Genomic DNA, 16,136 nt, shown 5'->3' with positions numbered 1-16,136 from the left:
CCACGCCCGGTCGCCGGGGACGCACCACGCCCTGTTGCTGGAGACACGCCACACCATGTTGCCACGCCCAGGCCATGTCGTGCCCGGTCGCTGGGGACATGTCACACCATGTTGCCACGCCCTGGCCATGCCACGCCCGGTCGCCGGGGACGCGCCACGCCCTGTTGCTGGAGACACGCCACACCATGTTGCCACGCCCAGGCCATGCCACGCCCGGTCGCTGGGGACGCGCCACGCCCTGTCGCTGGGGACATGTCACGCTCTGTCGCTGGGGACACACCACACCATGTTGCCACGCCCTGGCCATGCCACGCCCGGTCGCCGGGGACGCGCCACGCCCTGTTGCTGGAGACACGCCACACCATGTTGCCACCCCCAGGCCATGTCGTGCCCTGTCGCTGGGGACACGCCACACCATGTTGCCACGCCCTGGCCATGCCACGCCCGGTCGCCGGGGACGCACCACGCCCTGTTGCTGGAGACACGCCACACCATGTTGCCACGCCCAGGCCATGTCGTGCCCGGTCGCTGGGGACATGTCACACCATGTTGCCACGCCCTGGCCATGCCACGCCCGGTCGCCGGGGACGCGCCACGCCCTGTTGCTGGGGACACGCCACACCATGTTGCCACGCCCAGGCCATGCCACGCCCGGTTGCTGGGGACGCGCCACGCCCTGTCGCTGGGGACATGTCACGCTCTGTCGCTGGGGACACACCACACCATGTTGCCACGCCCTGGCCATGCCACGCCCGGTCGCCGGGGACGCACCACGCCCTGTTGCTGGAGACACGCCACACCATGTTGCCACGCCCAGGCCATGTCGTGCCCGGTCGCTGGGGACATGTCACACCATGTTGCCACGCCCTGGCCATGCCACGCCCGGTCGCCGGGGACGCGCCACGCCCTGTTGCTGGGGACACGCCACACCATGTTGCCACGCCCAGGCCATGCCACGCCCGGTCGCTGGGGACGCGCCACGCCCTGTCGCTGGGGACATGTCACGCTCTGTCGCTGGGGACACACCACACCATGTTGCCACGCCCTGGCCATGCCACGCCCGGTCGCCGGGGACGCGCCACACCATGTTGCTGGGGACACGCCACACCATGTTGCCACGCCCAGGCCATGCCACGCCCCGTCGTTGGGGACACGCCACACCCTGTTGCCACCCCCAGGCCATGTCGTGCCCTGTCCCTGGGGACGCACCACGCCCTGTCGCTCATCGTCTTTCCAACCTCAACCTGGGTTCATCCCTCCGTCTGCAGGAAACCACCTCCTCCCTCCTTCCTTCTCCCTACACTTCCCTCCTCCTCCCTCCTCCTCCCTCCTTTTTTCATACAGTCCCTTCTTGTTTGGCTCTTTACGCGGCGGGAGGAGGAGGAGGCGGAGGAGGAGGAGGGGGAGGAAGAGGAGGAGGAGGACGAAGAGGAGGAGGAGGGGGAGGAAGAGGAGGAGGAGGAGGACAAAGAGGAGGAGGAGGTGGAGGAAGAGGAGGAGGAGGAGTAGCTTGACCGGAATGATGGAGACGAGGGAGAGAGAGAAAGAGGGAGAGAGGGGGAGGAGAGATGAAGACACATGAACAGACGTACAAAGAGTGTTTTGTGTCATTTTAGAAGCTCAACCGCAAGTCGCCTGGTTGCCAGTGTAGCCATGAGAGCACACCACATCGCGTGGTGGAATGTGTGTGTGTGTGTGTGTGTGTGTGTGTGTTACATTCTTGGGTTTGGGGCTTGGTTACAGTGCTGTAAACTATAAACATATAAAAAAACACGCCGACCAAAATTCTTGCATACAAACACACATAAACTCCCAAAATACACACACACACACACACACACACAAACACATTTAAATCAAGCCACAAACCTCGGTGGTAATCTGACAATGGTTTGGGAAACACCATCTAATGTTGGAAGCGCTGCAGTGAAGTGGAACTGACGCAGGAATGAAGTTGTTTTGACGCAGGGAACACGCGCTGCCACGCCCCTTTCATGCATTAGATCCCAGAAGCTCCCGCTGGCTCTCAGACGCGGGGTTGAGATCGTGCGTAGGAGCGAACGAAAGAGGAACAACAAAAACTCCATTATCTCTAAAAATAGGAACGATAACCATGGGAGTGGCAGGGCTTAAAGGAGCGGCGTGGCGGTGGGCGGCGCCCCCCGTGGCGGCCGCAGGTGGAGCAGGAAGCAGGAAGGACGTCGGAACGCTTCGCTCCTTGGATTTGATCTGGAAATCTCCGCGTTGTCGGGCGTCCTGAACGACAGCACAGGGCGGCTGCCGAAGACCAAACCCAAAGCAGCGCCATCATTTGACAAAATGTGGATGATGTCGGACAAAGCCAGGGCTGAAAGTCAACGTGTGCACAGGTTCTACAAGCCGGAGCGCAGCAGGGGAAGACAATAACGGAAATGGTTTGTTTTGATCACGGTATGATAGACTAGCGCTCCCTCTGGTGGTCGGTGGAAAATGCAGTGAAGATGGACTGAAGGAGGAAACGCCCGGAAAATCTAAGACGTGGCACCAGATTTATTGAATAGGTACAAGGTCCAGGAAGAGGGGACGAGTCCCATCATGATGCCTCCATCCCACCGCCCTGCTGACAAGCTGCCACCAGCCAGGTGCATTGTGGGGGATCATCTCTGTTTGGCTGAGGGACAGCAATGCTCCCCCTTTACATGCCATGGAATTAGACTTTGAAACAGTGTCATGTTATTTGAATTCATTTCTTCAATGTTCATTTTCCAACTTTTCAATTTTTCAGTTTCCGATTTTCTGTCTCAGCACAGATTTGGGAAACGACTGTTTTCAGAAAAGAGTCAAATAAAGGTTTATTTGAAGTCACCTTTGTCAACGGCAAATCTGTATTTTGAAAGAAAACTGTATTTACACTGTTTTATCCGAGATGTGATTTTAGGGTAATTTGAGAAACAAAACACAGACTTTGAAGTGTGTGTGAGTGTGTGTGTGTGTGTGTGGCCCCCCCACTGAGAATAGTTGAGAGAATGTGCCACAATAACAACAGAAGCGGCCTCGGGTCACAAATTCTTCACCCTCACAACACACACACACACACACACACACACACACACACACACACACACACACACACACACACACACACACACACACACACACACACACACACACACACACACACACACACACACACACACACACACAGACCCCCATCACCTTTCTTTTCACTTATTCTGATTTATTTGCAGTCTCTATTGTGTGCTGTGTTCCTATAAAACATGTGTTTTGTGTTAGCAGGGACAGTTGAACCACACACACACACACACACACACACACACACACACACACACACACACACACACACACACACACACACACACACACACACACACACACACACACACACACACACACACACACACACACACACACACACACTCTTATCAGATGTTGCCCTCATTGCCCCCCTGCTGAGATGGTTGCTACTGGGGGCTACTTCAACCACAATGTGATGGATGAAAACACACACACACACCTACACACCTTGCAGCACATGTTAAAACATTCTTCGACGGATTCTCTGGATTCTTCAAGTTGAGTCGACGCCAAATCACCAACACAATCAGAAAGCAGGAGGTGGACGACATATCAGTGTTATATGGATAAATGGTGACATGGGACCAGATATCGTGACATGGGACCAGATGTCGTGATATATGGATATCACGACCTCAGACGACACGGTATATCACGAGAATATTCATATTGTGATGTGACTATATCTCTCTATATCAACACTGAGATATGGAACTCGCTACAATACCAATGATATGATATGAGACAAGATATCGTTCTACTATCGATGTATCGTGATATGAGGTCAGATACTGCGATATATATATATATATATATATATATATATATATATATATATATATATATATATATATATATCACGATATAGACATTGTGATGTGAGACTAAATATCTTTAGAATATTGATTCTGTGATGTGTGTTCCTCATGCCTCAGTGTAAACAACCAGATTCCACTGTTCTAATGAAAAAACCAGAGAGAGAGAGAGAGACGGACAGAGAGAGAGACAGACAGAGAGAGACAGAGAGAGACAGAGAGACAGAGAGAGAGACAGAGAGACAGACAGAGAGAGACAGAGAGAGACAGAGAGACGGACGACCATCTTGAGTTTTATTGACCTTCCGAGGGAAATTAAATTCTCCGTCGCCTGTTTCCTCTGAACGTCTGCTCCGTCATGACGATGAAGGTTGACCCACTTTCCCCAAAACAAAGCATTTCATTCAGACCTTTCAGAAATAAACACCAACACACAAACAACTCGTCAAACTCCTGGAAACGAGGGCGTGTCAGTGGGGGGCGCCGGGGCGCAGGGCGGGGTCGTGGGGGCCATAAAGTGCCTAATGAAAAATGGCGTTGATGGGTTTGAAATACGTCGTCGTCGTCGTCGTCGTCGTCCACTCCAGCAGCAACTCGCACGTTTTCGTTTTGGCCACAATTTTTGCTCCAATTTTCACTTCAAACGACGTCTCTGTTTCGAACCGGATTGAATAAAGTCGTGCGCAAAGCACGACTTTATTGTCCTTGTCCTTGTGGAGGAGGAGGCCCAGGCGGCGTCCTGCGGGGGGTGGAGGAGGAGGCCCAGGCGGCGTCCTGCGGGGGGTGGAGGAGGAGGCCCAGGCGGCGTCCCGCGGATCCCGCCTGGCTGTTGTCATATCTGCCTTTTATTTTGAAAGAGTGCGTCCCCCCCCCGCCCCCCGCTGCAGTAAAAGCGCGCTGTGGAATGTGGCTGTGATTAGATCTCAGGTTGTTTGGACAACGGTGACTGTTCAGGACGACACACACACACACACACACACACACACACACACACACACACACACACACACACGCACACACACACACACACTATTACTGTTCAAAGCGTGGATGCTCCACCCTGCATCAGGAAGGTGGAGATGTGTTGCTTGTGAGAAGTGCAGCCTGGTTCTGTCTTTCACAACAACCTCACTGTGTTTCAGTGTCAGGCCTCAGACTCTTGGAGCTGGCAGCCATGTTGAGACGCCTACGTCAGGTGTTTTAAGACGTCTTCGTCAGGTGTTTGGTCTGCAGCTACAACTCAAGACCTGACTGGATTTGGGGAGCTCCACCCGGGGAGAGGCAGCGACGACCGGAGGAGATGCAAAGCTCCCAGGCAAGAAGGAAGGGAGGAGGTGTCAACTTCTACACCTTCAGAACCTGACTCCATCACACCTTCATAACCTGACTCCATCACACCTTCACGACCTGACTCCAACACACCTTCATGACCTGACTCCATCACACCTTCACGACCTGACTCCATCACACCTTCATGACCTGACTCCATCACACCTTCACCACCTGACTCCATCACAGCAGCAGCAGCAGCAGCAGCAGCAGCAGCAGCAGCAGCAGCAGCAGCAGCAGCAGCAGCTGCATCCTCCTCCAGACAAGTAGAAGATCGACCTGAACATCATCAGAGTTGGAAGTGAAGCCGCTGATCGTGGTTTAACTGTGAGACCAGAGAACACGGCTCCACTGCTGTCTCTACGTAGCGTCAGGTTTGCCGTCCGCCGTAAACATCTGTACTTCACTTGTGTATAATAATAATAATAATACATTCGTGGGTGCAATAGTAATAAAAACATGGTGATAATAATAAATTGCAATAATGGCATAAATCATGCTTTTCAAGATATCATTAGTTGCCTTGTTTTTAAATGCGTGATGGTTAAATGGAGGAAAGTAACGTCTCAGAAATGAGGCTCCTCTTAAAATAGTTTTTATGGACGTGGCTCCTGAGCCGGGAAAGGTGGAGTAACACTGACGGAGAATCATCCATTGCTTGTCGTTTGTGAATAATACAGAAGAAAACAATCAGATACTACATCAGCATTCCAGGCCGAAAGCAGACCAGTATCCTAGATTTAGTTTGGATTACCTAACTGGCTGGATGACTGGATGACTGACTGGCTGGATGACTGGATGACTGACTGGCTGGATGACTGGATGACTGATTGGCTGGATGACTGACTGGCTGGATGACTGGATGACTGGATGACTGACTGGCTGGATGACTGGATGGCTGGATGACTGGATGACTGACTGGCTGGATGACTGACTGGCTGGATGACTGGATGACTGACTGGCTGGATGACTGACTGGCTGGATGACTGACTGGCTGGATGACTGTATGACTGACTGGCTGGATGACTGGATGACTGGATGACTGACTGGCTGGATGACTGGATGACTGACTTGCTGGATGACTGACTGGCTGGATGACTGGATGACTGACTGGCTGGATGACTGGATGACTGACTGGCTGGATGACTGGATGACTGATTGGCTGGATGACTGACTGGCTGGATGACTGGATGACTGACTGGCTGGATGACTGGATGGCTGGATGACTGGATGACTGACTGGCTGGATGACTGACTGGCTGGATGACTGGATGACTGACTGGCTGGATGACTGACTGGCTGGATGACTGACTGGCTGGATGACTGTATGACTGACTGGCTGGATGACTGACTGGCTGGATGACTGGATGACTGACTGGCTGGATGACTGGATGACTGACTGGCTGGATGACTGACTGGCTGGATGACTGTATGACTGACTGGCTGGATGACTGGATGGCTGGATGACTGGATGACTGACTGGCTGACTGGCACCCACCCCCACCAAAATTCACCGGGATGGAGGTGGAGCGTGTCATCAGCTGCATCTCTCCGAGGACCTCAACACCTCCACCCTCGTCAAGAGGTCTCACCAGCAGCTCTTCTTCCAGAGGCCCAAGCCCACCTGCCTGCACACATCCTGGTGAACTTCTACACCATCTTCTACACCATCTTCTACACCATCTCCTGCACCATCTGCCTCAGTCTGGTACCCAGCTACACCTCTCACCCCAACCACACCTCTCCCCCCAACCACACCCCTCACCCCAACCACACCTCTCCCCGTCACAGCCACAAGCGGTTTGACCTCCTCCCTCCAGGAGGTGCAACAGAAACCTCCTGGAGGGAGCAGTAGGTTGAGGAACAGCTTCTTCCCCTCAGCTGCCATCCTTCTCAACTCTACACCACAATGACACCCACAACCTTCAACGCCCCCACCTTCAACCCCCACCCCCTCATACACCCTAACTTCACTCCAGTGACTCATCTCCTGCACATTGCACCTTAACCTACACACACACTACTACTTATTGTTTTTCTATTCATATTTATACAACCAGCTATACCAATGTCAACCTGTACTATAAACTGTATATACTACTGTATAAACTGTATATACACTGTATAAACTGTATATACTGTATATACTAATGTATAAACTGTATATACTGTATGTGCTGTATATACTAATGTATAAACTGTATATACTACTGTATAAACTGTATATACTGTATAAATGCTATATACTGTATGTGCTGTATAAACTGTATATATATGGTATGTGCTAAATATACTGTATAAACTGTATATACTGTATATATGGTATGTGCTGTATATACTGTACATACTGTAGCATATTCATATCCACTCTGTTAATACTGCTCATACTGCTCTAAATGTATACTTAGTGCATCCATATGCATTCTGTAAATACTGTTAATACTGCTCATCATTCTGTTAATACTGCTTATACTCTATATATTTTAGTACATTCATATTAGTTCTGTCAATACTGTTAATTCTGTTGGTACTGTAAATATTTTATATATCCATACCCACTTCTGTTAACTTTATTCATATACTTATATTTTATACGTACGCTGCACTTTACTGCTTCTTTTGCACTTGTGGTTCGATGCTAAACTGCATTTTGTTGTCTCAGTACTTGTACTTTGTGCAATGACAATAAAGTTGAATCTAATTTAATGACCCACTGTCTCAACAATTAACTCATACGGCCGCGATGCACTCATGGATATAAAAATTTCCCTAAACGAACAACTTTGGGACTTTTTATCCGTGGGAGCAGAGTGGCCGGCGGAAATCCTACGCGGGAACACTCGCAACAACAACTACAACAACAAAAATGGAGTCGCCGTTCCACGAGCCGGCCCACGGAGGAAGCACCGAGGTAAACGAGGCGGCATTCGGGTCAGAATGAGGACGCAACCTTACCGTCCACCTCTGCCAAGCATCCTTCTTGCTAATGTCCAGTCCCTGGAGAACAAGATGGATGAACTTCGAGCGAGGATTCAATTCCAGCGTGACACGAGGAACTGTTGCGTCCTCTGCCTGACGGAGACATGGCTGACCCCACTGGTGCCGGATGAAGCCATACGTCAAGCCGAGGCCTTCTCCGTGTTCCGCGGCGACAGAACGGGAGAGTCGGGGAAATCCAAAGGTGGAGGCGTCTGCCTAATGGTAAACAACCGCTGGTGTAACGCCAACAACACCAAATTCCTCTCCCACTCCTGCTCGCCGAACCTGGAACAGCTGACCATACTATGCCGTCCATTTTATCTCCCCCGGGAATTCAGCACGGTCATCATTACAGCCGTTTATATCCCACCGCAAGCGGACACCGACGCAGCTCTGTCGGTTCTGTACGATGTGTTGTGCGGATTTCAGAACAGACATCCCGACGCGGCTGTGGTGGTGACTGGGGACTTTAACAGGGCCAACCTGAAAAAAGTTCTGCCGAATTTCCACCAACACATCTCGTGTGCCACCAGGGGAGACAGAACTCTGGACCATTGTTACACTCCTTACAAGAACGGATACAAGCCCGTGTCGCTTCCTGCTTTCGGGAAATCAGATCACGCCGCAATCTCGCTGCTTCCTGTTTACAGGCCTCTGATCGCGCGGGATCTGGTGATGACGAGGGAAGTGAAGCGGTGGACGGACCAATCAGAGGCTGCGCTTCAGGAAGCTCTGACTGACGTAGACTGGGACATGTTCCAAACAAGTTCAAGTGACGTCAGCGAGTTTACGGAGGTTGTAGTGAGTTTCGTGGCTACGCTAGCGGATGAAATCGTTCCCACGGTGAAAGTTCGGATATTTCCAAACCAGAAACCATGGGTTGATAAATCCATCCGCTGCGCTCTGAATGCGCGCACGGCCGCTTACAACGACGGACTTGTATCTGGTAACATGGACAATTACAAAGCGGCGTCGTACAATCTGCGGAGGGCGGTGAGGGACGCTAAACGGACGTACAGAGACACCGTGGAGCTGCAGATGGAGCGGGGGGACACCAGACGCTTGTGGGAGGGGCTGCGAACAATAACTAACTACAAGAGCAGCTCCTCCCCAGCCACGAGTGTGGACGCCTCCCTGGCCAACCAACTGAACTCCTTTTATGCGCGGTTCGAGTCTGGCAGCAACACCGCTAGCTCGCCGGCTAATTGGAGTTACACCGCTGGGGACGAGCGCGCACTCTCAGTGTCCGTGCACGAGGTCAGGAGGGCTTTGATGCGGGTGAACACCAGGAAAGCTGCGGGTCCAGATGGCATATCTGGACGAGTACTGAAGACCTGTGCTACACAGCTAGCTCCGGTGTTCACCACAATATTCAACATCTCCCTGGCTGAATCAGTGGTCCCATCCTGCTTCAAGAGGTCCACCGTCGTTCCTGTCCCGAAGATCGCCTCTCCAACCTGCCTGAATGACTACCGTCCGGTGGCCCTCACCTCGGTGGTCATGAAGTGTTTCGAGAGGCTGATTAAGGATTATATCTGCGCCTCCCTCCCCCGCACCTTGGACCCGTTGCAGTTCGCGTACCGGCAGAACAGATCCACGGATGACGCGGTCTCCCAGGTACTGCACACCACGCTCACGCACCTGGATGGCCAGAAGGGGGCCTATGTGAGAATGCTGTTCATCGAATATAGTTCAGCTTTCAACACCATAGTTCCCACCAGACTGGCTGTGAAGTTGTTGGAGCTAGGATTGAATGCTCCGCTGTGCACCTGGATCCTGGACTTCCTCACAGGCCGCCCCCAGGTGGTCAAGGTGGGGAAGTACATGTCAAGCTCCCTCACCCTGAATACAGGATCCCCCCAGGGCTGCGTCCTCAGCCCCCTACTGTACTCCCTGTACACACATGACTGTGTGGCCAGGTCCAGCTCCAACACCATCATCAAGTTTGCTGACGACACCGTGGTCGTGGGCCTGATCACCGACTGCGATGAGAAGGCCTACCGCGAGGAGGTGGCTGACCTGTCACTCTGGTGCCAGGACAACAGCCTACACCTGAACGTCAGCAAAACCAAGGAGCTGATTGTGGACTTTAGGCGTGGATCACAATCGAGGACGCACGCGCCCTTGTGGATTAATGGGACTTCTGTCGATAGGGTGAGCAGCTTCAGATTTCTGGGAGTCCACATCACAGAGGACTTAACATGGACTGTTCACACAGACACTCTGGTGAGGAAGGCGAGGCAGCGTCTCTACCACCTCAGGCAGCTGAGGAAATTCCGGGTCTCGGTGAGGATCCTCAAGTCCTTCTACTCTGGAGCAGTGGAGAGCATCCTGACAGGCAACATCACTGCCTGGTTTGGGAACTGTACTGCCCAGGACAGGCGGGCCCTGCAGAGGGTGGTGCGTTCAGCTGAACGTACCACTGGAACTACCCTCCCCCCCTTGCAGGAGTTATACACCAGGAGGTGTAGTAGCAGAGCTGTAGGATCATGAAGGATCCTCATCACCCCAACAACGGACTGTTTCAGCTGCTGCGGTCAGGCAGGCGCCTCCGCAGTCACGCAGCGAGAACAGAGACTGAGACTGAGTTTCTTCCCTCAAACCATTAGAACTGTCAATGCTGACCTCACCAGGGGTCCTCACTGAGCCATGCACTAGGCTCCACTACCTACTGTACTGTATGTAGCATACTGTACCGCATACTGTATCACTGTTCTGGGTTGTTCGTGATGCCGTATTGCTGCGCCGTACTGTTGTATACTGTGCTGTATTATCCCAAACACTACCTCACACTATTCACATTCACATGCCACTTTAATTCACATGCCACTTTAAATGCACATATCTGTATATACATAGCCATATTCCTTCTATCTATTCCTTTTTATTTCAATTTATTTTTTATTGTATTTAATTCTATATATTTTTTATCTTATTCTATAAGTATTCCACTTACTGTATTACGTTTTAGGAGTCAGTTAGTCGGTCTATTAGAAAGGAATTTTCTACTTTTTATTTTATTTTCTATTTTTTCCTAGGACATATTGTGTGCTATCACCGGGTGCGTTGCATTACATTTCACTGCATATATGTATGGAAGTATGTATATGTATGTGACAAATAAAAAATCTTGAATCTTGAATCTTTACCAGGGAGTTACCAACAACCTAGTTAACTGGTTAACTGGTAGAGGTCAACAGCGTCCTGGTTTAGAGGAAATATTCTAAATAAAATGAGCGAACTCGGCACAAACCGTAACAGAACCCACACACACACACACACACACACACACACACACACACACACACACACACACACACACACACACACACACACACACACACACACACACACACACACACACACACACACACACACACACAGATCTGTTATGCTCCTGCCGGAATGCTGACCAAATGGCTTACATCTCCCTGCTGTCTGTACCCATCCCCCAACACACCCAACAACCCACCCACCCACACCCACCCACACCCACCTACACAGGGACTGCATAGACCAAGACGGTTAAACTGTTAAAAATACAATAATGCAACAAGTGTGTAAAGTGTAATTACGCACACATGTAGTCCACAACACACACACACACACACACACACACACACACACACACACACACACACACACACACACACACACACACACACACACACACACACACACACACACACACACACACACACACACACACACACACACACACGATTTTCTTGTTCTTGCTCGAGGGTGAAACACTTAATCATTAAACACCATTTGAACAGTTCACTCACTGTGTGTGTGTGTGTGTGTGTGTGTGTGTGTGTGTGTGTGTGTGTGTGTGTGTGTGTTTAACTTGCCGCTGGACACAAAACAGCCATAGACCTCGTTTTGATTTTGATCTCTTCGAGCACACTCCCAGTCACATTTTCCCAGGGTATGTGTTTGTCTGTCTTTATGTGTGTGTGTGTGTGTGTCCAGGCTTTTCCATTCCCCCGCTGTGGCAGTGGTGAATATATAGGTAGTCACCAGCTAACGTTCACACAAGCACTCCTCAATGAGAGAGAGATTTTTAATGTGTTTGTATTCATTTTATTTATTTAAAAATGTATATTTTATTTCATTTACATAAAAAAATAAGAGTGAAATGGTCTGATCGCTCAGATTTTGAACATGAGTTAAAATCAGATTTTTTAACCTCATTTTGAATCCCAACGACCTCAATGGACGCGTCTAGACGCTCGTTTGGCGACGCGCCTGGTTTGGATGTTGTCGCACCGCAGTCTTTGGTGTGACAGTCCAACGAATCAGAGGCTCGGCTCTGTCGGGCGGAGGTTTGACTTGAACGATGGGAAGGTTCATGAAAAGGCAACAACGGTCTCAAAGAAAGACCTGCATCACCTCCCCCAAATAAGAGCAAAAACTACGAGTGCTCAACCCAATATGCTTCTTATCTTTGATCCGTTCCTTCTTCGTTTGAACAGCGTTTCCCAAACTTCTAAAAGCATCATAAACACGTGGACGACTCATAGGTAGTGATGCAAGACCCGCAGACGATCTGTTTGTCGTGAACTAATCTTTGAAATGAGTCAGGATCAAAGGAGCGACGACTCTTCACTACTGAACTGAGCTCAACATCCAATTCAAATCCAATGAGACTCATTTACCCTCTGCATTGCACAAAAGAAAGACTCCCCCGTGCGTCCCCCCAACTGCACCAAACCAACCAAGACAGAGTGGGACAAGTGGAACGACTCCTTCAACTGAGGCGCACGCCAAGAACCGAATCTCCACTAAAGGGCGGAGCCTTTGGTCCCGATCCTTTCTTGTTCTGGTGAACCCGGGATCCGCTGTTCCGACCGCAACGGATCAAATAGGAGCAGCCTTGCCATTTGGAGCTTGCAACACAAGAGCTAATTTCCATTGTTGATGTATTTTAGGTGGAGGTGAGTTTGAGGTGAGCTGAGCAAACCGGAAGGGTTCCGGGCTCCTTCCTCCACCTGTTCCCCACCGTCTTTAAAAACCTGGAAACATGACGATGTGGATGGAGGTGGTGGAGAGGTGTTGAGCCCGGCTACACCCCTGTTACACGCCCGTTACTCACTTCAGATTCACACATAAGGGGTTTCATTCTGGAATCCAACCCTGCTCAGTCGTCAGGGTGGAGCAGGTGGAGGTCATGCCGCAAGGCAGAAGATTTGGAACATCCCTGGCATTAAAAACACGATGATAACGAAGTCCCGGGTTCTTAAGACAGTCATGAGGCCACGCGTCAAGCCTGCAGCCTGCGGACGTCTGCAAACGGAGATAAACACGGCGAAGAGAGAGATGGAGGGAGGGAGGGAGGGAGGGAGGAGAGACCCCACCCACCCTAACGCCGTGAGAACCAAGGCAAGAGGAGGAAACCCCTCATCACTTCATCACCGAGGTGAGCGGGTGGAACCGGCTCACACTGGGTCGAGGTCAGGGGGCAGCACCGACCGTCTGTTGCCGGATGGGCGGCCATGTTTGATGCTGATGGGAGCTTATCTACGTTGCAGCCCCGTCCCCAAACTGGACGCTCCGTCCCTCCATCAGGAGCTCCATGCAAGCGATGGGGACAAATGGGACTTGGTTGTTAATCTCTATTTCTAGTATATTCATAAATTCACTGCTGGCATCGGTGTGCTGCGGTGTTACACCCAAATGGGTGACCTGCCGAATTGTCAACACTATCATGCTGCACCCTTTGGTTTAAATACATGACATGACTTTATATTCCATGACATGACTTTATATTCCATGACATGACTTTATATTCCATGACATGACGTCATTTCAAAGATGCTTTTGTCCAAAACACCTTTTATGCTTCACAGCCACCATCCTCCAGATCACGTTGTTTCTCTAATTTAAACGATGGAGTTTTAGGATCTTTGCTGTTTCGTTATCAATAATGTCGATGACGTAACTTCTGCCAAGTGATGCAAATGTATTTCATCGATTTGATATTTATTTGTATTTTTTTTACCCTAAAGTATCACTGCCTCTGTACAAATTATATGGAATTCTAGCAACAACAAAGACTTTCAAGCAGAAGATCTTTGTATAATATCCATATTTAACCCCTCGATGTTCTGTTTGATGCATTCAGCTTCAAATTAGAAGATGATAATAAATAAAACAAAAAATAACATAAATCAACACAAATTTTAAAAAAACACATACAAATAATCATAACAATAATAATAAAATAAATAATAATAAAATAAACAATAAATATAGCTCCTGTCAGGATTGATGGATTTTCCAGAATAACCTGCAGAACTCTGCAGGGAAAGAGTTTTTTGGGGGACCTGAAGCACCTAGAGACCTGGAAAACCTGGAGAACGGTGGGTCTGCAGGTTCTCCAGGTCTCCATGACCTGGAGAACTGGAGGTCTCCTTGTCTCCAGGTCTCCATGTCTCGGAGACCTGGAGACCTGGAGCTCCAGCCCCACAGCCCCGCAGCGGCGGTTCGACGGGGTCCTACCTTGGTGATGAGCAGCGGCTCGCCGTGCTCCAGTCCCCCCTTCAGGGTGAAGCCCCACGGGGCTCCCCCGCTCAGCTGGACCTGGACGTGGTGGAAGGACACCAGCTGCTCCACCGTCTCCATGCTCCACCTCTCATCCACCTCCTTTCCACGTGTGTCCACTTCCCTCCGCCTCTGTCCGGTTGTTCTCCACCTTCCTCCACTTGGAGCCCGATGCGTCCCGCAGCGTCTCGGGGGCCGTGGGAGCGTCTCGGGGGCCGTGGGAGGGACAGGAGCCGCAGCTTGAGCAGCAAACAACTCCTGGAAACTTTTCTTTCTTCGCTTCGTCCCCGGCGGGCGGCGACGGACGGCAGCGCCGGCCAATGGGAGAGCAGCTCGGGGGTGGACGCAGCCAATGGGGTGGCTGGCCCTGCCCACCCCCCCTCCCGTGGGCGGGGCCTCGGCGGATGCGCCTCCACCTTGTGTCCTGGGCGAGATGAGAGGTTCGACTCCTTTTTGGGATCCGGTCCCTGGCGAAGGGACTCGGGCGGGAAATGAGTCGATGGAACGATCCGACTCCGACGAACATCATCGGGCGAAGCGCTTTCACACCGCGGGCGATGAGGCGGATCTGGCGCCTTCCCCTTCTGAGGGCGGGGTCTCAACGCTCACATCTTCTGACGTCTGTGGAGATTTGAAAGGTCTTGTAGAGTGGGCGGGGCTTCAGCTGCGACAGGATGATGACGTATATACCCAGGATGATGACGTATATACCCAGGATGATGATGAGGTATATACCCAGGATGATGACGTATATAACCAGGATGATGATGACGCCTATACCCAGGATGATGACGTATATACCCAGGATGATGATGAGGTATATACCCAGGATGATGATGACGCCTATACCCAGGATGATGACGTATATAACCAGGATGATGACGTATATAACCAGGATGATGATGTATATACCCAGGATGATGACGTATATACCCAGGATGATGACGTATATACCCAGGATGATGACGTATATACCCAGGATGATGACGTATATACCCAGGATGATGATGACATATATACCCAGGATGATGACGTATATACCCAGGATGATGATGAGGTATATACCCAGGATGATGATGACGCCTATACCCAGGATGATGATGACGCATATACCCTGACGCATATACCCAGGATGATGACGTATATACCCAGGATGATGACGTATATACCCAGGATGATGATGTATATACCCAGGATGATGACGTATATACCCAGGATGATGATGACGCCTATACCCAGGATGATGATGACGTATATACCCAGGATGATGATGACGCCTATACCCAGGATGATGATGACGCATATACCCAGGATGATGACGTATATACCCAGGATGATGACATATATACCCAGGATGATGACGTATATACCCAGGATGATGATGACGCCTATA

General features: G+C 50.6%; 1 protein-coding gene across 1 annotated transcript in view; it reads right to left on the bottom strand.

Moving 5' to 3' along the window:
* shroom4 (shroom family member 4) overlaps positions 1–14,830 on the bottom strand; it is a 55,865-nt gene extending 41,035 nt beyond the window's left edge. The window contains exon 1 of the mRNA XM_080023224.1: positions 14,702–14,830. Coding sequence (XP_079879350.1) covers positions 14,702–14,824 — 123 coding nt within the window. The 5' untranslated portion in view covers positions 14,825–14,830. The remainder of the gene's footprint in view (positions 1–14,701) is intronic.
* Positions 14,831–16,136: the final 1,306 nt, after the last annotated feature.

This window comes from Zeus faber (assembly GCF_960531495.2).
Source record: "Zeus faber genome assembly, chromosome: 22".
In the NCBI taxonomy this organism is placed as follows: domain Eukaryota; kingdom Metazoa; phylum Chordata; class Actinopteri; order Zeiformes; family Zeidae; genus Zeus; species Zeus faber.
Note: the sequence above shows the minus strand (reverse complement) of the source record. Positions and strands in the feature narration are given on the sequence as shown.